Source organism: Oncorhynchus keta, unplaced genomic scaffold (genome assembly GCF_023373465.1).
Source record: "Oncorhynchus keta strain PuntledgeMale-10-30-2019 unplaced genomic scaffold, Oket_V2 Un_contig_3917_pilon_pilon, whole genome shotgun sequence".
NCBI classification, from domain to species: domain Eukaryota; kingdom Metazoa; phylum Chordata; class Actinopteri; order Salmoniformes; family Salmonidae; genus Oncorhynchus; species Oncorhynchus keta.
Window position 1 is genome coordinate 180,433 of NW_026287502.1, and position 22,068 is coordinate 202,500.

At 49.9% G+C, this 22,068-nt stretch overlaps 1 protein-coding gene across 1 annotated transcript in view; it reads left to right on the forward strand.

The window, feature by feature from the left end:
* The first annotated feature begins 5,252 nt into the window (after positions 1-5,252).
* LOC127924289 (golgin subfamily A member 6-like protein 22) overlaps positions 5,253-22,068 on the forward strand; it is an 18,013-nt gene continuing 1,197 nt past the window's right edge. The window contains exons 1-5 of the mRNA XM_052508871.1: positions 5,253-5,895; positions 7,042-7,084; positions 8,938-9,051; positions 10,019-10,087; positions 18,033-18,128. Of these exons, the coding sequence (XP_052364831.1) occupies positions 7,043-7,084; positions 8,938-9,051; positions 10,019-10,087; positions 18,033-18,128 (321 nt within the window). The 5' untranslated portion in view covers positions 5,253-5,895; position 7,042. The remainder of the gene's footprint in view (positions 5,896-7,041; positions 7,085-8,937; positions 9,052-10,018; positions 10,088-18,032; positions 18,129-22,068) is intronic.

The window sequence follows — 22,068 nt, forward strand, 5'->3', positions numbered from 1 at the left end:
AGTTAAAGCCTCTCAGAGAGTTAACACTCATCCCCGTCAAGACTCCCTCCTGACAACAGTTAAAGCCTCTCTCTTCTGTCTTCTTTTTTATCTTTCTTGTCTTCTAGGCCAGTGATCCCTCTCTCTCCTGTTATGTCCTCTTCTAGGCCAGTGATCCCTCTCTCTCCTGTTATGTCCTCTTCTAGGCCAGTGATCCCTCTCTCTCCTGTTATGTCCTCTTCTAGGCCAGTGATCCCTCTCTCTCCTGTTATGTCCTCTTCTAGGCCAGTGATCCCTCTCTCTCCTGTTATGTCCTCTTCTCGGCCAGTGATCCCTCTCTCTCCTGTTGTGTCCTCTTCTAGGCCAGTGATCCCTCTCTCTCCTGTTATGTCCTCTTCTAGGCCAGTGATCCCTCTCTCTCCTGTTATGTCCTCTTCTAGGCCAGTGATCCCTCTCTCTCCTGTTGTGTCCTCTTCTAGGCCAGTGATCCCTCTCTCTCCTGTTGTGTCCTCTTCTCGACCAGTGATCCCTCTCTCTCCTGTTATGTCCTCTTCTCGGCCAGTGATCCCTCTCTCTACTGTTCCTCTTCTAGGCCAGTGATCCCTCTCTCTCCTGTTATGTCCTCTTCTCGGCCAGTGATACCTCTCTCTCCTGTTATGTCCTCTTCTAGGCCAGTGATCCCTCTCTCTCCTGTTCCTCTTCTAGGCCAGTGATCCCTCTCTCTCCTGTTGTGTCCTCTTCTCGGCCAGTGATACCTCTCTCTCCTGTTGTGTCCTCTTCTAGGCCAGTGATCCCTGTCTCTCCTGTTGTGTCCTCTTCTAGGCCAGTGATCCCTCTCTCTCCTGTTATGTCCTCTTCTCGGCCAGTGATACCTCTCTCTCCTGTTGTGTCCTCTTCTAGGCCAGTGATCCCTCTCTCTCCTGTTGTGTCCTCTTCTAGGCCAGTGATCCCTCTCTCTCCTGTTGTGTCCTCTTCTAGGCCAGTGATCCCTCTCTCTCCTGTTGTGTCCTCTTCTAGGCCAGTGATCCCTCTCTCTCCTGTTGTGTCCTCTTCTAGGCCAGTGATCCCTCTCTCTCCTGTTGTGTCCTCTTCTAGGCCAGTGATCCCTCTCTCTCCTGTTGTGTCCTCTTCTAGGCCAGTGATCCCTCTCTCCTGTTGTGTCCTCTTCTAGGCCAGTGATCCCTCTCTCTCCTGTTGTGTCCTCTTCTAGGCCAGTGATCCCTCTCTCTCCTGTTGTGTCCTCTTCTAGGCCAGTGATCCCCTCTCTCCTGTTGTGTCCTCTTCTAGGCCAGTGATCCCTCTCTCCTCCTGTTCCTCTTCTAGGCCAGTGATCCCTCTTCTCTCCTGTTATGTTCTCTTCTAGGCCAGTGATCCCTCTCTCTCCTGTTATGTCCTCTTCTAGGCCAGTGATCCCCCTCTCTCCTGTTGTGTCCTCTTCTAGGCCAGTGATCCCTCTCTCTCCTGTTCCTCTTCTAGGCCAGTGATCCCTGTCTCTCCTGTTCCTCTTCTAGGCCAGTGATCCCTCTCTCTCCTGTTGTGTCCTCTTCTAGGCCAGTGATCCCTGTCTCTCCTGTTATGTCCTCTTCTAGGCCAGTGATCCCTCTCTCTCCTGTTGTGTCCTCATCTAGGCCAGTGATCCCTCTCTCTCCTGTTCCTCTTCTAGGCCAGTGATCCCTCTCTCTCCTGTTCCTCTTCTAGGCCAGTGATCCCTGTCTCTCCTGTTGTGTCCTCTTCTAGGCCAGTGATCCCTCTCTCTCCTGTTGTGTCCTCTTCTAGGCCAGTGATCCCTCTCTCTCCTGGTGTGTCCTCTTCTCGGCCAGTGATCCCTCTCTCTCCTGTTCCTCTTCTAGACCAGTGATCCCTCTCTCTCCTGGTATTTCCTCTTCTCGGCCAGTGATCCCTCTCTCCTGTTGTGTCCTCTTCTAGGCCAGTGATCCCTCTCTCCTGTTGTGTCCTCTTCTAGGCCAGTGATCCCTCTCTCCTGTTGTGTCCTCTTCTAGGCCAGTGATCCCTCTCTCTCCTGTTGTGTCTTCTTCTAGGCCAGTCATCCCTCTCTGTCCTGTTCCTCTTCTAGGCCAGTGATCCCTGTCTCTCCTGTTCCTCTTCTAGGCCAGTGATCCCTGTCTCTCCTGTTGTGTCCTCTTCTAGGCCAGTGATCCCTGTCTCTCCTGGTGTGTCCTCTTCTAGGCCAGTGATCCCTGTCTCTCCTGTTCCTCTTCTAGGCCAGTGATCCCTCTCTCTCCTGTTGTGTCCTCTTCTAGGCCAGTGATCCCTCTCTCCTGTTATGTCCTCTTCTAGGCCAGTTTCCTCTCTCTCCTGTTGTGTCCTCTTCTAGGCCAGTGATCCCTGTCTCTCCTGTTCCTCTTCTAGGCCAGTGATCCCTGTCTCTCCTGTTGTGTCCTCTTCTAGGCCAGTGATCCCTGTCTCTCCTGGTGTGTCCTCTTCTAGGCCAGTGATCCCTGTCTCTCCTGTTCCTCTTCTAGGCCAGTGATCCCTCTCTCTCCTGTTGTGTCCTCTTCTAGGCCAGTGATCCCTCTCTCCTGTTATGTCCTCTTCTAGGCCAGTTTCCTCTCTCTCCTGTTGTGTCCTCTTCTAGGCCAGTGATCCCTCTCTCTCCTGTTGTGTCCTCTTCTAGGCCAGTGATCCCTCTCTCTCCTGTTCCTCTTCTAGGCCAGTGATCCCTCTCTCTCCTGTTCCTCTTCTAGGCCAGTGATCCCTCTCTCTCCTGTTTTGTCCTCTTCTAGGCCTGTGATCCCTGTCTCTCCTGTTATGTCCTCTTCTAGGCCAGTGATCCCTCTCTCTCCTGTTGTGTCCTCTTCTAGGCCAGTGATCCCTCTCTCTCCTGTTCCTCTTCTAGGCCAGTGATCCCTCTCTCCTGTTCCTCTTCTAGGCCAGTGATCCCTCTCTCTCCTGTTCCTCTTCTAGGCCAGTGATCCCTGTCTCTCCTGTTGTGTCCTCTTCTAGGCCAGTGATCCCTCTCTCTCCTGTTGTGTCCTCTTCTAGGCCAGTGATCCCTGTCTCTCCTGTCCTTTCCTCTTCTTGTGTTACTGAGGCTTGAATGGTGACCTCATGGGTAAATTACTGCCAGCCCAGGCACATTCTGCAGTGGGTGGTACCCAGGTCTGGCAAACAACACAAACATGACAGTCCCACCAGCTGACATGACACCCAACCCCCCGTCAGAGCCTCAGGGAAGAGCATTGACACCCCCAGCAGCTCCATCAGTCACCCCTTGGTGGCATGACACCCCCAGCAGCTCCATCAGTCACCCCGTGGTGGCATGACACCCCCAGCAGCTCCATCAGTCACCCCGTGGTGGCATGACACCCCCAGCAGCTCCATCAGTCACCCCGTGGTGGCATGACACCCCCAGCAGCTCCATCAGTCACCCCGTGGTGGCATGACACCCCCAGCAGCTCCATCAGTCACCCCGTGGTGGCATGACACCCCCAGTAGCTCCATCAGTCACCCCGTGGTGACATGACACCCCCAGCAGCTCCATCAGTCACCCAGGGGTAGCATGACACCCCCAGCAGCTCCATCAGTCACCCAGGGGTAGCATGACATCCCCAGCAGCTCCATCAGTCACCCCGTGGTGGCACGACACCCCCAGCAGCTCCATCAGTCACCCCGTGGTGGCACGACACCCCCAGCAGCTCCATCAGTCACCCCGTGGTGGAACGACACCCCCAGCAGCTCCATCAGTCACCCCGTGGTGGAACGACACCCCCAGCAGCTCCATCAGTCACCCCGTGGTGGAACAACACCCCCAGCAGCTCCATCAGTCACCCCATGGTGGCATGACACCCCCAGCAGCTCCATCAGTCACCCCGTGGTGGAACGACACCCCCAGCAGCTCCATCAGTCACCCCGTGGTGGAACGACACCCCAGCAGCTCCATCAGTCACCCCGTGGTGGCATGACACCCCAGCAGCTCCATCAGTCACCCCGTGGTGGAACGACACCCCCAGTAGCTCCATCAGTCACCCCGTGGTGGCATGACACCCCAGCAGCTCCATCAGTCACCCCGTGGTGGAACGACACCACCAGCAGCTCCATCAGTCACCCCGTATTGGCATGACACCCCCAGCAGCTCCATCAGTCACCCCGTGGTGGCATGACACCCCCAGCAGCTCCATCAGTCACCCCGGGGTGACATGACACCCCAGCAGCTCCATCAGTCACCCCGTGGTGGAACGACACCCCCAGCAGCTCCATCAGTCACCCCGTATTGGCATGACACCCCCAGCAGCTCCATCAGTCACCCCGTGGTGGCATGACACCCCCAGCAGCTCCATCAGTCACCCCGTGGTGACATGACACCCCCAGCAGCTCCATCAGTCACCCCGTGGTGGCATGACACCCCCAGCAGCTCCATCAGTCACCCCGTGGTGACATGACACCCCCAGCAGCTCCATCAGTCACCCCGTGGTGACATGACACCCCCAGCAGCTCCATCAGTCACCCCGTGGTGGAACGACACCCCCAGCAGCTCCATCAGTCACCCCGTGGTGGCACGACACCCCCAGCAGCTCCATCAGTCACCCCGTGGTGGAACGACACCCCCAGCAGCTCCATCAGTCACCCCGTGGTGACATGACACCCCCAGCAGCTCCATCAGTCACCCCGTGGTGGAACGACACCCCCAGCAGCTCCATCAGTCACCCCGTGGTGGCAGACACCCCCAGCAGCTCCATCAGTCACCCTGTGGTGGCATGACACCCCCAGCAGCTCCATCAGTCAACCCGTGGTGACATGACACCCCAGCAGCTCCATCAGTCACCCCGTGGTGACATGACACCCCAGCAGCTCCATCAGTCACCCCGTGGTGGCACGACACCCCCAGCAGCTCCATCAGTCACCCCGTGGTGGCACGACACCCCCAGCAGCTCCATCAGTCACCCCGTGGTGACATGACACCCCCAGCAGCTCCATCAGTCACCCCGTGGTGGAACGACACCCCCAGCAGCTCCATCAGTCACCCCGTGGTGGCAGACACCCCCAGCAGCTCCATCAGTCACCCTGTGGTGGCATGACACCCCCAGCAGCTCCATCAGTCAACCCGTGGCAGCGTTTCTTTATTAGTGGGAGAGTGCCACTTCTGACAAGCTGCTGCTGAAATAGCTGCCATCTCTGAGACGTGTGGTCACGCTGTAACATGGGAGGATCACTGGACACACACTGGCTATAATAGTGATCAGTGGACAAACAACGGGACCAGGGGACTCTACAGACACACAGAGAGACAGACCAGAGGACTCTACAGAGAGACAGACCAGAGGACTCTACAGACACACAGAGAGACGGACCAGAGGACTCTACAGAGAGACAGACCAGAGGACTCTACAGACACACAGAGAGACAGACCAGAGGACTCTACAGAGAGACAGACCAGAGGACTCTACAGACACACAGAGAGACAGACCAGAGGACTCTACAGACACACAGAGAGACAGACCAGAGGACTCTACAGACACACAGAGAGACAGACCAGAGGACTATACAGACACACAGAGAGACAGACCAGAGGACTCTACAGACACACAGAGAGACAGACCAGAGGACTCTACAGACACACAGAGAGACAGACCAGAGGACTCTACAGACACACAGAGAGACGGACCAGAGGACTCTACAGAGAGACAGACCAGAGGACTCTACAGAGAGACAGACCAGAGGACTCTACAGAGAGACAGACCAGAGGACTCTACAGACACACAGAGAGACAGACCAGAGGACTCTACAGACACACAGAGAGACAGACCAGAGGACTCTACAGAGACACAGAGAGACAGACCAGAGGACTCTACAGAGACACAGAGAGACAGACCAGAGGACTCTACAGAGAGACAGAGAGACAGAACAGAGGACTCTACAGAGACACAGAAGGCTTCAGCCTACCAGACCAGGCCTCAGGTCAGTGCATCTGACTGCCTTGACGAGGACAGTAGCTTATAGTAGGACAATACTGGAACACATGCAAATAACATATTCTATTTGAATTAGTCTTTAATTAGTAGTACTAATAGACAATGAGTATTGTGTGAGAAGATTTAATGTGACTGAGTGTGGAGGTGTTGGCATGGTAACTAACTATTAGTGTTTAACTGTGAATTGACCAACTGTGTGTGTGTGTGTGTGTGTGTGTGTGTGTAACTATGTATTTGCTAACTGGGGAGCATGTGTGTGTGTAAAGTTTACTGCAATATGTAAACTGTACTAACTGTGTATTAACTGTACCTGTGTGTGTAGTAACTGTGTAGTAACTGTGTAGTAACTGTACCTGTGTGTGTAGTAACTGTGTATTAACTGTACCTGTGTGTGTAGTAACTGTGTATTAACTGTACCTGTGTGTGTAGTAACTGTGTATTAACTGTACCTGTGTGTGTAGTAACTGTGTATTAACTGTACCTGTGTGTGTAGTAACTGTGTAGTAACTGTAGCTGTGTGTGTAGTAACTGTGTATTAACTGTAGCTGTGTGTGTAGTAACTGTGTATTAACTGTAGCTGTGTGTGTAGTAACTGTGTATTAACTGTACCTGTGTGTGTAGTAACTGTGTATTAACTGTACCTGTGTGTGTAGTAACTGTGTATTAACTGTAGCTGTGTGTGTAGTAACTGTGTATTAACTGTACCTGTGTGTGTAGTAACTGTGTAGTAACTGTACCTGTGTGTGTAGTAACTGTGTATTAACTGTACCTGTGTGTGTAGTAACTGTGTATTAACTGTAGCTGTGTGTGTAGTAACTGTGTATTAACTGTACCTGTGTGTATAGTAACTGTGTAGTAACTGTGTATTAACTGTGTATTAACTGTACCTGTGTGTGTAGTAACTGTGTAGTAACTGTGTATTAACTGTGTATTAACTGTACCTGTGTAGTAACTGTGTAGTAACTGTGTATTAACTGTGTATTAACTGTACCTGTGTGTGTATTAACTGTACCTGTGTGTGTAGTAACTGTGTATTAACTGTACCTGTGTGTGTAGTAACTGTGTAGTAACTGTGTATTAACTGTACCTGTGTGTGTAGTAAATGTGTAGTAACTGTGTCCTTCCTGTCCAGGATGGACCATGTTGTTAAGTTTGAAGGGATTCCCATGTCTAAGGTAAGTGTAGTAACTGTTGTCCAACCTTAACAAAGACATGTGCATCTCACTGGGACGTCTCCTGGGTTCTTGTACACTAAGACTTCAGTGCCTTCAAGACAAACTGGGAACTATGGAAAAAATGAGCTCAAACTGGGACAAATCATTTTGAGCTGTCATCCAACTCGGAATTCCAACTGGGAACTCAGGAAAACACACTGTCATCCCACTCAAAGTACCAACTGGGATCTCAGGAAAAACACACTGTCATCCCACTCAAAGTTCCAACTGGGAACTCTGAAAACACACTGTCATCCCACTCAAAGTTCCAACTCGGGAACTCAGGCCTCTTTCTAAAGTACAAACTTTCTGACCTGAAGATCACTGAAGTCATGATTTGACCTTGCATTTGAGTTTCCTGTTTTAAACGCAGCAAGATGAGTTTCTGAGTTGGTTTCCCGTTCAAAATCATTTTTCCAAGTAAGAGCTCATTTTTTAGAGTCACGAGATTCCAGGTCCCAGCTGTTTTGAATGTGACAGATGTCATCCCAGTGAGGGGGATGTGATGATGTCATTCTGTAGTCCATGAGAGGGATGTGATTATGTCATTCTGTAGTCCATGAGAGGGATGTGAAGATGTCCTTCTGTAGTCCATGAGAGGGATGTGATGATGTCATTCTGTAGTCCGTGAGAGGGATGTGATGATGTCATTCTGTAGTCCAGGGGAGGGATGTGATGATGTCATTATGTAGTCCATGAGAGGGATGTGATGATGTCATTCTGTAGTCCATGAGAGGGATGTGATGATGTCATGCTGTAGTCCATGAGAGGGATGTGATGATGTCATGCTGTAGTCCATGAGAGGGATGTGATGATGTCATTCTGTAGTCCATGAGAGGGATGTGATGATGTCCTTCTGTAGTCCATGAGAGGGATGTGATGATGTCATTCTGTAGTCCGTGAGAGGGATGTGATGATGTCATTCTGTAGTCCAGGGGAGGGATGTGATGATGTCATTATGTAGTCCATGAGAGGGATGTGATGATGTCATTCTGTAGTCCATGAGAGGGATGTGATGATGTCATGCTGTAGTCCATGAGAGGGATGTGATGATGTCATTCTGTAGTCCATGAGAGGGATATGATGCAGTCATTCTGTAGTCCATGAGAGGGATGTGATGATGTCATTCTGTAGTCCATGAGAGGGATGTGATGATGTAATTCTGTAGTCCATGAGAGGGATGTGATGATGTCCTTCTGTAGTCCATGAGAGGGATGTGATGATGTCATTCTGTAGTCCATGAGAGGGATGTGATGATGTCATTCTGTACTCCAGGGGAGGGATGTGATGATGTCATTATGTAGTCCATGAGAGGGATGTGATGATGTCATTCTGTAGTCCATGAGAGGGATGTGATGATGTCATTCTATAGTCCATGAGAGGGATGTGATGATGTCATTCTGTAGTCCATGGGAGGGATGTGATGATGTCATTATGTAGTCCAGGGGAGGGATGTGATGATGTCATGCTGTAGTCCATGAGAGGGATGTGATGATGTCATTCTGTAGTCCATGAGAGGGATGTGATGATGTCATTCTGTAGTCCATGAGAGGGATATGATGCAGTCATTCTGTAGTCCATGAGAGGGATGTGATGATGTCATTCTGTAGTCCATGAGAGGGATGTGATGATGTCATTCTGTAGTCCATGAGAGGGATGTGATGATGTCATTCTGTAGTCCATGAGAGGGATATGATGCAGTCATTCTGTAGTCCATGAGAGGGATGTGATGATGTCATTCTGTAGTCCATGAGAGGGATGTGATGATGTCATTCTGTAGTCCATGAGAGGGATGTGATGATGTCATTCTGTAGTCCATGAGAGGGATGTGTAAGGAGGAGGACTATGCGTTCCTGGGAGAGAAGGGGAAAAGCCACAAGGAGACAGACACGCTGGGAGAAGACTGGAAGGAAGACAAAGTGGAGAGGGTGAGTATCTATCACTCGAGGAGAGGGTGAATATCTACCTCTCTTTCTCTAGGAGAGGGTGGACATTTTCCTCTCTCTCTAGGAGAGGGTGAGATACCTCTATCTCTCTAGGAGAGGGTGGACCTCTATCTCTCTAGGAGAGGGTGGATATACCTCTATCTCTCTAGGAGAGGAGGGGAGGGTGGATATATCTCTCTAGGGAGGGTGGATATCTCTCTCTAGGAGAGGGTGGATATCTACCTGTCTCTCTCTAGGGAGGGTGGATATCTACCTCGATCTCTCTAGGAGAGGGATATCTATCTACTCTAGGAGACGGTGGATTTATCTCTCTAGGGGAGGGTGGATATCTACCTCTATCTCTCTGGATATATCTCTCTCTCTCTAGGAGAGGGTGGAGGAGACGGTGGATATCTACCTCTATCTCTCTAGGGAGGGTGGATATCTACCTCGGTGGATCTCTCTAGGAGAGGGGATATCTACCTCTATCTCTCTAGGAGACGGTGGATATCTACCTCTACTCTCTAGGAGAGGGTGGATATCTACCTCTATCTCTCCAGGAGAGGGTGGATATCTACCTCTACCTCCAGGATGGAGGATGGATTTACTACCTCTCTCTAGGAGAGAGGGTGGTATCTACCTCGATCTCTCTAGGAGAGGATGGATATCTACCTCTATCTCTCTAGGAGACGGTGGAGGAGGTGGATATCTACCTCTATCTCTCCAGGAGAGGGTGGATATCTACCTCTCTCTCCAGGAGAGGAGACCTCTCTAGGAGAGGTGGATATCTACCTCTATCTCTCCAGGAGAGGGTGGATATCTACCTCTATCTCTCCAGGAGAGGGTGGATATCTACCTGAGATTATTATTTTCTCTGGCCCTTTGTAATTTTACTGGTTCATAACTGCATCAGTGCGATGTAACTTCCTGTGATGTAACATCCTGTGATGTAACTTCCTATGGTTGCCAGGTGCGGCGGCGTCGGGAGCGAGTGCAGCAGGAGCAGGACAGAATCCGAGACCAGGAGGAGAGTAGGAAGGTAACACACACAGAGAGCCTTTTAATAACCTCACATCCCTCAACACTACCATGAAGCCAGGCTGCAGTAACTGAAGGTGCTTTGCGTCGTAGCGATGGTCGTTCAGCACGGTTCACTGTGAGACTCTGTTCCTGTCCAAACACACTGACGCGGGGCTGGAGCTGCTGCCTCACAGCAGACACTCACACACGTTGCGAGCTGAGAGCAGTCTACTCTCTAACAGGCTGTGTCTGTGCATAGGTGCATGTGAAACAAGCATGCTGTTGTGGTTGCTTCCGCTGTGTCTCTGCATCACTGACTGTCCACATCACTGACTGTCCACATCACTGACTGTCCACATCACTGGCTGTCCACATCACTGACTGTCCACATCACTGGCTGTCCACATCACTGACTGTCCACATCACTGACTGTCCACATCACTGGCTGTCCACATCACTGACTGTCCACATCACTAGCTCTCTGCATCACTGGCTGTCCACATCACTGACTGTCCACATCACTAGCTCTCTGCATCACTGGCTGTCCACATCACTGACTGTCCACATCACTAGCTCTCTGCATCACTGGCTGTCCACATCACTGACTGTCCACATCACTAGCTCTCTGCATCACTGGCTGTCCACATCACTGACTGTCCACATCACTGGCTGTCCACATCACTAGCTCTCTGCATCACTGGCTGTCCACATCACTGACTGTCCACATCACTGGCTGTCCACATCACTGGCTGTCCACATCACTGACTGTCCACATCACTGACTGTCCACATCACTAGCTGTCTGCATCACTGACTGTCCACATCACTGACTGTCCACATCACTAGCTCTCTGCATCACTGACTGTCACATCACTGACTGTCCACATCACTAGCTCTCTGCATCACTGACTGTCCACATCACTGACTGTCCACATCACTGACTGTCCACATCACTGGCTGTCCACATCACTGGCTTTATACATCACTGACTGTCCACATCACTGGCTTTATACATCACTAGCTCTCTGCATCACTGACTGTCCACATCACTGACTGTCCACATCACTGACTGTCCACATCACTGGCTGTCCACATCACTAGCTCTCTGCATCACTGACTGTCCACATCACTGACTGTCCACATCACTGGCTGTCCACATCACTGACTGTCCACATCACTGACTGTCCACATCACTGGCTGTCCACATCACTGGCTGTCCACATCACTGACTGTCCACATCACTGACTGTCCACATCACTGACTGTCCACATCACTGACTGTCCACATCACTGACTGTCCACATCACTAGCTCTCTGCATCACTGACTGTCCACATCACTGACTGTCCACATCACTGGCTGTCCACATCACTGACTGTCCACATCACTGACTGTCCACATCACTGACTGTCCACATCACTGACTGTCCACATCACTGACTGTCCACATCACTAGCTCTCTGCATCACTGACTGTCCACATCACTAGCTCTCTGCATCACTGACTGTCCACATCACTGACTGTCCACATCACTGGCTGTCCACATCACTAGCTCTCTGCATCACTGACTGTCCACATCACTGACTGTCCACATCACTGACTGTCCACATCACTGACTGTCCACATCACTAGCTCTCTGCATCACTGGCTGTCCACATCACTGACTGTCCACATCACTGGCTGTCCACATCACTAGCTCTCTGCATCACTGACTGTCCACATCACTAGCTCTCTGCATCACTGACTGTCCACATCACTGACTGTCCACATCACTGACTGTCCACATCACTGACTGTCCACATCACTGACTGTCCACATCACTAGCTCTCTGCATCACTGACTGTCCACATCACTAGCTCTCTGCATCACTGACTGTCCACATCACTGACTGTCCACATCACTGGCTGTCCACATCACTGGCTGTCCACATCACTGGCTGTCCACATCACTGGCTGTCTACATCACTGGCTGTCCACATCACTAGCTCTCTGCATCACTGACTGTCCACATCACTGACTGTCCACATCACTAGCTCTCTGCATCACTGGCTGTCCACATCACTGACTGTCCACATCACTGACTGTCCACATCACTAGCTCTCTGCATCACTGACTGTCCACATCACTAGCTCACTCTGCATCACTGGCTGTCCACATCACTGACTGTCCACATCACTGACTGTCCACATCACTAGCTGTCCACATCACTGACTGTCCACATCACTGACTGTCCACATCACTGACTGTCCACATCACTGGCTCTCTGCATCACTGACTGTCCACATCACTGACTGTCCACATCACTAGCTCTCTGCATCACTGACTGTCCACATCACTGGCTGTCCACATCACTGACTGTCCACATCACTGACTGTCCACATCACTGGCTGTCCACATCACTGGCTGTCCACATCACTGGCTGTCCACATCACTGGCTGTCCACATCACTGGCTTTATACATCACTGGCTGTCCACATCACTAGCTCTCTGCATCACTGGCTGTCCACATCACTGACTGTCCACATCACTGACTGTCCACATCACTAGCTGTCCACATCACTGACTGTCCACATCACTGATTGTCCACATCACTGGCTCTCTGCATCACTGACTGTCCACATCACTGACTGTCCACATCACAGCTCTCTGCATCACTGACTGTCCACATCACTGGCTGTCCACATCACTGACTGTCCACATCACTGACTGTCCACATCACTGGCTGTCCACATCACTGGCTGTCCACATCACTGACTGTCCACATCACTGGCTGTCCACATCACTGGCTTTATACATCACTGGCTGTCCACATCACTAGCTCTCTGCATCACTGACTGTCCACATCACTGACTGTCCACATCACTGGCTGTCCACATCACTGGCTTTATACATCACCGGCTGTCCACATCACTGACTGTCCACATCACTGACTGTCCACATCACTGACTGTCCACATCACTGGCTGTCCACATCACTGGCTGTCCACATCACTGACTGTCCACATCACTAGCTCTCTGCATCACTGGCTGTCCACATCACTAGCTCTCTGCATCACTGGCTGTCCACATCACTGACTGTCCACATCACTGACTGTCCACATCACTAGCTCTCTGCATCACTGACTGTCCACATCACTGACTGTCCACATCACTGACTGTCCACATCACTGGCTGTCCACATCACTGGCTGTCCACATCACTGACTGTCCACATCACTGACTGTCCACATCACTGACTGTCCACATCACTGGCTGTCCACATCACTGACTGTCCACATCACTGACTGTCCACATCACTGACTGTCCACATCACTGGCTCTCCACATCACTGACTGTCCACATCACTAGCTCTCTGCATCACTGGCTGTCCACATCACTGACTGTCCACATCACTGACTGTCCACATCACTAGCTGTCCACATCACTGACTGTCCACATCACTGGCTCTCTGCATCACTGACTGTCCACATCACTGACTGTCCACATCACTGACTGTCCACATCACTGACTGTCACATCACTGGCTGTCCACATCACTGGCTGTCCACATCACTGACTGTCCACATCACTGACTGTCCACATCACTGACTGTCCACATCACTGGCTGTCCACATCACTGGCTGTCCACATCACTGACTGTCCACATCACTGACTGTCCACATCACTGACTGTCCACATCACTGGCTTTATACATCACTGACTGTCCACATCACTGACTGTCCACATCACTGGCTGTCCACATCACTGACTGTCCACATCACTGGCTGTCCACATCACTGGCTGTCCACATCACTGGCTGTCCACATCACTAGCTCTCTGCATCACTGACTGTCCACATCACTGACTGTCCACATCACTGACTGTCCACATCACTGGCTGTCCACATCACTGGCTGTCCACATCACTATCTGCATCACTGACTGTCCACATCACTGACTGTCCACATCACTGACTGTCCACATCACTGGCTGTCCACATCACTGACTGTCCACATCACTGGCTGTCCACATCACTAGCTCTCTGCATCACTGACTGTCCACATCACTGACTGTCCACATCACTGACTGTCCACATCACTGGCTGTCCACATCACTGGCTGTATACATCACTGACTGTCCACATCACTGGCTGTCCACATCACTGGCTGTCCACATCACTGGCTGTCCACATCACTGGCTGTCCACATCACTGACTGTCCACATCACTGACTGTCCACATCACTGGCTGTCCACATCACTGGCTGTCCACATCACTGGCTGTCCACATCACTGGCTGTCCACATCACTGACTGTCCACATCACTGACTGTCCACATCACTGACTGTCCACATCACTGACTGTCCACATCACTGACTGTCCACATCACTGACTGTCCACATCACTGGCTGTCCACATCACTGACTGTCCACATCACTGGCTTTATACATCACTGACTGTCCACATCACTGACTGTCCCATCACTGGCTGTCCACATCAGCTGTCCACATCACTGACTGTCCAGCTCTCTGCATCACTGACTGTCCACATCACTGGCTTTATACATCACTGACTGTCCACATCACTGGCTGTCCACATCACTGGCTGTCCACATCACTGGCTGTCCACATCACTGACTGTCCACATCACTGACTGTCCACATCACTGACTGTCCACATCACTAGCTCTCTGCATCACTGGCTGTCCACATCACTAGCTCTCTGCATCACTGGCTGTCCACATCACTAGCTCTCTGCATCACTGACTGTCCACATCACTGGCTGTCCACATCACTAGCTCTCTGCATCACTAGCTCTCTGCATCACTGGCTGTCCACATCACTAGCTCTCTGCATCACTAGCTCTCTGCATCACTGACTGTCCACATCACTAGCTCTCTGCATCACTGGCTGTCCACATCACTAGCTCTCTGCATCACTGGCTGTCCACATCACTGACTGTCCACATCACTGACTGTCCACATCACTGACTGTCCACATCACTGACTGTCCACATCACTGACTGTCCACATCATTAGCTCTCTGCATCACTGACTGTCCACATCACTGACTGTCCACATCACTGACTGTCCACATCACTGACTGTCCACATCATTAGCTCTCTGCATCACTGGCTGTCCACATCACTAGCTCTCTGCATCACTGGCTGTCCACATCACTGACTGTCCACATCACTGGCTGTCCACATCACTGACTGTCCACATCACTGGCTGTCCACATCACTAGCTCTCTGCATCACTGACTGTCCACATCACTGGCTGTCCACATCACTGACTGTCCACATCACTGGCTTTATACATCACTGACTGTCCACATCACTGGCTGTCCACATCACTGGCTGTCCACATCACTGGCTGTCCACATCACTGGCTGTCCACATCACTGGCTGTCCACATCACTAGCTCTCTGCATCACTGACTGTCCACATCACTGGCTGTCCACATCACTGGCTGTCCACATCACTGGCTGTCTACATCACTGGCTGTCCACATCACTGACTGTCCACATCACTGACTGTCCACATCACTGACTGTCCACATCACTGACTGTCCACATCACTGGCTTTATACATCACTGACTGTCCACATCACTGACTGTCCACATCACTGGCTGTCCACATCACTGGCTGTCCACATCACTGGCTGTCCACATCACTGACTGTCCACATCACTAGCTCTCTGCATCACTGACTGTCCACATCACTGGCTTTATACATCACTGACTGTCCACATCACTGACTGTCCATCATCACTGGCTGTCCACATCACTGGCTGTCCACATCACTGGCTGTCCACATCACTGGTCCACATCACTGTCCACATCACTGACTGTCCACATCACTAGCTCTCTGCATCACTGACTGTCCACATCACATCATCACTGACTGTCCACATCACTGACTGTCCACATCACTGGCTGTCCACATCAGCTGCATCACTGACTGTCCACATCACTGACTGTCCACATCACTGACTGTCCACATCACTGGCTGTCCACATCACTGCTGTCCACATCACTGACTGTCCACATCACTGACTGTCCACATCACTGGCTGTCCACATCACTGGCTGTCCACATCACTGACTGTCCACATCACTAGCTCTCTGCATCACTGGCTGTCCACATCACTAGCTCTCTGCATCACTGGCTGTCCACATCACTGACTGTCCACATCACTAGCTCTCTGCATCACTGGCTGTCCACATCACTGACTGTCCACATCACTAGCTCTCTGCATCACTGACTGTCCACATCACTAGCTCTCTGCATCACTGGCTGTCCACATCACTGACTGTCCACATCATTAGCTCTCTGCATCACTGGCTGTCCACATCACTAGCTCTCTGCATCACTGACTGTCCACATCACTGACTGTCCACATCACTGACTGTCCACATCACTGACTGTCCACATCACTGACTGTCCACATCACTGACTGTCCACATCACTGGCTGTCCACATCACTGACTGTCCACATCACTGGCTGTCCACATCACTGACTGTCCACATCACTGGCTGTCCACATCACTGGCTGTCCACATCACTGGCTCTCTGCATCACTGGCTGTCCACATCACTGACTGTCCACATCACTAGCTCTCTGCATCACTGGCTGTCCACATCACTAGCTCCACATCTGGCTGCATCACTGGCTGTCCACATCACTAGCTCTCTGCATCACTGTCCACATCACTGTCCACATCACTGACTGTCCACATCACTGGCTGTCCACATCACTGACTGTCCACATCACTAGCTGTCCACATCACTGGCTGTCCACATCACTGACTGTCCACATCACTGCTCTCTGCATCACTGGCTGTCCACATCACAGCTCTCTGCATCACTGGCTGTCCACATCACTGACTGTCCACATCACAGCTGTCATCACTGACTGTCCACATCACTGACTGTCCACATCACTGGCTGTCCACATCACTAGCTCTCTGCATCACTGACTGTCCACATCACTGACTGTCCACATCACTGACTGTCCACATCACTGACTGTCCACATCACTGACTGTCCACATCACTGACTGTCCACATCACTGGCTGTCCACATCACTGACTGTCCACATCACTGACTGTCCACATCACTGGTCTGTGAGCCGTCCACATCACTGTCCACATCACTGTCCACATCACTGACTGTCCACATCACTGACTGTCCACATCACTGACTGTCCACATCACTGGCTGTCCACATCACTGGCTGTCCACATCACTGACTGTCCACATCACTGACTGTCCACATCACTGACTGTCCACATCACTAGCTCTCTGCATCACTGGCTGCCTGCAACCACATGTATCAACAAACTGATGGAGCTTCAGACTTACACAAGTCACACAGTGTGTGTTTGTTTCATTTACAGCCATTCTCATCTATCAACCATAGACACCTAAATACAACAAGCCACTTCAATAGCCTGGCTCACACCACACCGTGCCTGCCTGCCTGCCTGCCTGCCTGCCTGCCTGCCTGCCTGCCTGCCTGTCTGCCTGCCTGCCTGCCTGCCTGAGCCTGCCTGCCTGCCTGCCTGCCTGCCTGCCTGCCTGCCTGCCTGTCCTGCCTGCCTGCCTGCCTGCCTGCCTGCCTGTGCCTGTCTCTGTCTGTCTGTCTGTCTGTCTGTCTGTCTGTGTTGTTGACGAGGTGCCAGAGAGATGGAGAGATGACAAGGTAGGAGCGTTTCTGATTAAACAGTTTCCAGATGTAGAACTCTATCTGTGCAGCAGCCACACACACAGGAAACAGTATGGGCTCTGCTGAGCATGTAACTGTCAGGGGTCAGGGTTTAGAGGTCAGGGGTCAGACCAAGCCCTTTCCATCGAGAGGGAAGAGAGGAGTAACATGCCTCTGTGTGTGTGTGTGTGTGTGTGTGTGTGTGTGTGTGTGTGTGTGTGTGTGTGTGTGTGTGTGTGTGTGTGTGTGTGTGTGTGTGTGTGTGTGTGTGTGTGTGTGTGTGTGTGTGTCAGGAAAAGGAGCAGCTGTGGCGTCAACATGTAGCAGAGTTGGCTTCCACTCAGGAACAAAGACTCAGAGAAAGACTGGCACGACTCCGTCGCTTCAGGGTAACACACACACACAACGGCTCGCTCACACACACGCACACACAAAACGCCTCGCTCACACACACCTCACTAAGCACCTATTCATTCCTAGAGGTTGACATCATGTCAAATAAATTCGAACCTTTGCAGCTGATCGAAAGCTGTGAGGACAACATGGACATAGCTCAGGTTAACATCAAAGAACAGCTTTAGGAGATCTAGAAACACATCTAATGTTTCAAACACGAACATTGAGGACCTACGTATCAGAACCCGACCTACAGGGAACAAAGACCGATATCATTTATCCATACTGTGGTTCTGGAGTAGCAGGGACATTGAGGGTTTTTGTACCAAAGACTGGTATCATTTATCCACACTGTGGTTCAGGAGTAGAAGGGACATTGAGGGTTTATGTACCAAAGACTGGTATCATTTATCCACACTGTGGTTCAGGAGTAGCAGGGACATTGAGGGTTTATGTACCAAAGACTGGTATCATTTATCCATACTGTGGTTCAGGAAGTAGAAGGGACATTGAGGGTTTATGTACCAAAGACTGGTATCATTTATCCACACTGTGGTTCAGGAGTAGCAGGGACATTGAGGGTTTATGTACCAAAGACTGATATCATTTATCCACACTGTGGTTCAGGAGTAGCAGGGACATTGAGGGTTTATGTACCAAAGACTGTTACCATTTATCCACACTGTGGTTCAGGAAGTGGCAGGGACATTGAGGGTTTATGTACCAAAGACTGATATCATTTATCCACACTGTGGTTCAGGAGTAGCAGGGACATTGAGGGTTTATGTACCAAAGACTGATATCATTTATCCACACTGTGGTTCTGGAAGTAGAAGGGACATTGAGGGTTTATGTACCAAAGACTGATATCATTTATCCACACTGTGGTTCAGGAGTAGCAGGGACATTGAGGGTTTATGTACCAAAGACTGGTATCATTTATCCACACTGTGGTTCAGGAGAAGCAGGGACATTGGGGGTTTATGTAAACAAAGACTGGTATCATTTATCCATACTGTGGTTCAGGAGTAGCAGGGACATTGAGGGTTTATGTACCAAAGACTGATATCATTTATCCATACTGTGGTTCAGGAGTAGCAGGGACATTGAGGGTTTATGTACCAAAGACTGGTATCATTTATCCATACTGTGGTTCAGGAGTAGCAGGGACATTGGGGGTTTATGTACCAAAGACTGATATCATTTATCCACACTGTGGTTCAGGAGTAGAAGGGACATTGAGGGTTTATGTACCAAAGACTGATATCATTTATCCACACTGTGGTTCAGGAGTAGCAGGGACATTGAGGGTTTATGTACCAAAGACTGATATCATTTATCCACACTGTGGTTCAGGAGTAGCAGGGACATTGAGGGTTTATGTACCAAAGACTGATATCATTTATCCATACTGTGGTTCAGGAGTAGCAGGGACATTGAGGGTTTATGTACCAAAGACTGGTATCATTTATCCATACTGTGGTTCAGGAGTAGCAGGGACATTGAGGGTTTATGTACCAAAGACTGGTATCATTTATCCACACTGTGGTTCAGGAGTAGCAGGGACATTGAGGGTTTATGTACCAAAGACTGATATCATTTATCCATACTGTGGTTCAGGAGTAGCAGGGACATTGAGGGTTTATGTACCAAAGACTGGTACGATTTAGCCTTACTGTGGTTCAGGAGTAGCAGGGACATTGAGGGTTTATGTACCAAAGACTGATATCATTTATCCACACTGTGGTTCAGGAGTAGCAGGGACATTGAGGGTTTATGTACCAAAGACTGATATCATTTATCCATACTGTGGTTCAGGAGTAGCAGGGACATTGAGGGTTTATGTACCAAAGACTGGTATCATTTATCCACACTGTGGTTCAGGAGTAGCAGGGACATTGAGGGTTTATGTACCAAAGACTGGTATCATTTATCCACACTGTGGTTCAGGAGTAGCAGGGGCATTGAGGGTTTATGTACCAAAGACTGGTATCATTTATCCACACTGTGGTTCAGGAGTAGCAGGGACATTGAGGGTTTATGTACCAAATACTGATATCATTTATCCACACTGTGGTTCAGGAGTAGCAGGGACATTGAGGGTTGATGTACCAAAGACTGATATCATTTATCCACACTGTGGTTCAGGAGTAGAAGGGACATTGAGGGTTTATGTACCAAAGACTGATATCATTTATCCACACTGTGGTTCAGGAGTAGCAGGGACATTGAGGGTTTATGTACCAAAGACTGGTATCATTTATCCACACTGTGGTTCAGGAGTAGCAGGGACGTTGAGGGTTTATGTACCAAAGACTGGTACCATTTATCCTTACTGTGGTTCAGGAGTAGCAGGGACATTGAGGGTTTATGTACCAAAGACTGATATCATTTATCCACACTGTGGTTCAGGAGTAGCAGGGACATTGAGGGTTGATGTACCAAAGACTGATATCATTTATCCATACTGTGGTTCAGGAGTAGCAGGGACATTGAGGGTTTATGTACCAAAGACTGGTATCATTTATCCATACTGTGGTTCAGGAGTAGCAGGGACATTGAGGGTTTATGTACCAAAGACTGGTATCATTTATCCACACTGTGGTTCAGGAGTAGCAGGGACATTGAGGGTTTATGTACCAAAGACTGGTATCATTTATCCACACTGTGGTTCAGGAGTAGCAGGGACGTTGAGGGTTTATGTACCAAAGACTGGTACGATTTAGCCTTACTGTGGTTCAGGAGTAGCAGGGACATTGAGGGTTTATGTACCAAAGACTGATATCATTTATCCACACTGTGGTTCAGGAGTAGCAGGGACATTGAGGGTTTATGTACCAAAGACTGATATCATTTATCCATACTGTGGTTCAGGAGTAGCAGGGACATTGAGGGTTTATGTACCAAAGACTGATATCATTTATCCACACTGTGGTTCAGGAGTAGCAGGGACATTGAGGGTTTATGTACCAAAGACTGATATCATTTATCCACACTGTGGTTCAGGAGTAGCAGGGACATTGAGGGTTTATGTACCAAAGACTGTTACCATTTATCCACACTGTGGTTCAGGAAGTGGCAGGGACATTGAGGGTTTATGTACCAAAGACTGATATCATTTATCCACACTGTGGTTCAGGAGTAGCAGGGATATTGAGGGTTTATGTACCAAAGACTGATATCATTTATCCACACTGTGGTTCTGGAAGTAGAAGGGACATTGAGGGTTTATGTACCAAAGACTGATATCATTTATCCACACTGTGGTTCAGGAGTAGCAGGGACATTGAGGGTTTATGTACCAAAGACTGGTATCATTTATCCACACTGTGGTTCAGGAGAAGCAGGGACATTGGGGGTTTATGTACCAAAGACTGGTATCATTTATCCATACTGTGGTTCAGGAGTAGCAGGGACATTGAGGGTTTATGTACCAAAGACTGATATCATTTATCCATACTGTGGTTCAGGAGTAGCAGGGACATTGAGGGTTTATGTACCAAAGACTGGTATCATTTATCCATACTGTGGTTCAGGAGTAGCAGGGACATTGGGGGTTTATGTACCAAAGACTGATATCATTTATCCACACTGTGGTTCAGGAGTAGAAGGGACATTGAGGGTTTATGTACCAAAGACTGATATCATTTATCCACACTGTGGTTCAGGAGTAGCAGGGACATTGAGGGTTTATGTACCAAAGACTGATATCATTTATCCACACTGTGGTTCAGGAGTAGCAGGGACATTGAGGGTTTATGTACCAAAGACTGATATCATTTATCCATACTGTGGTTCAGGAGTAGCAGGGACATTGAGGGTTTATGTACCAAAGACTGGTATCATTTATCCATACTGTGGTGCAGGAGTAGCAGGGACATTGAGGGTTTATGTACCAAAGACTGGTATCATTTATCCATACTGTGGTTCAGG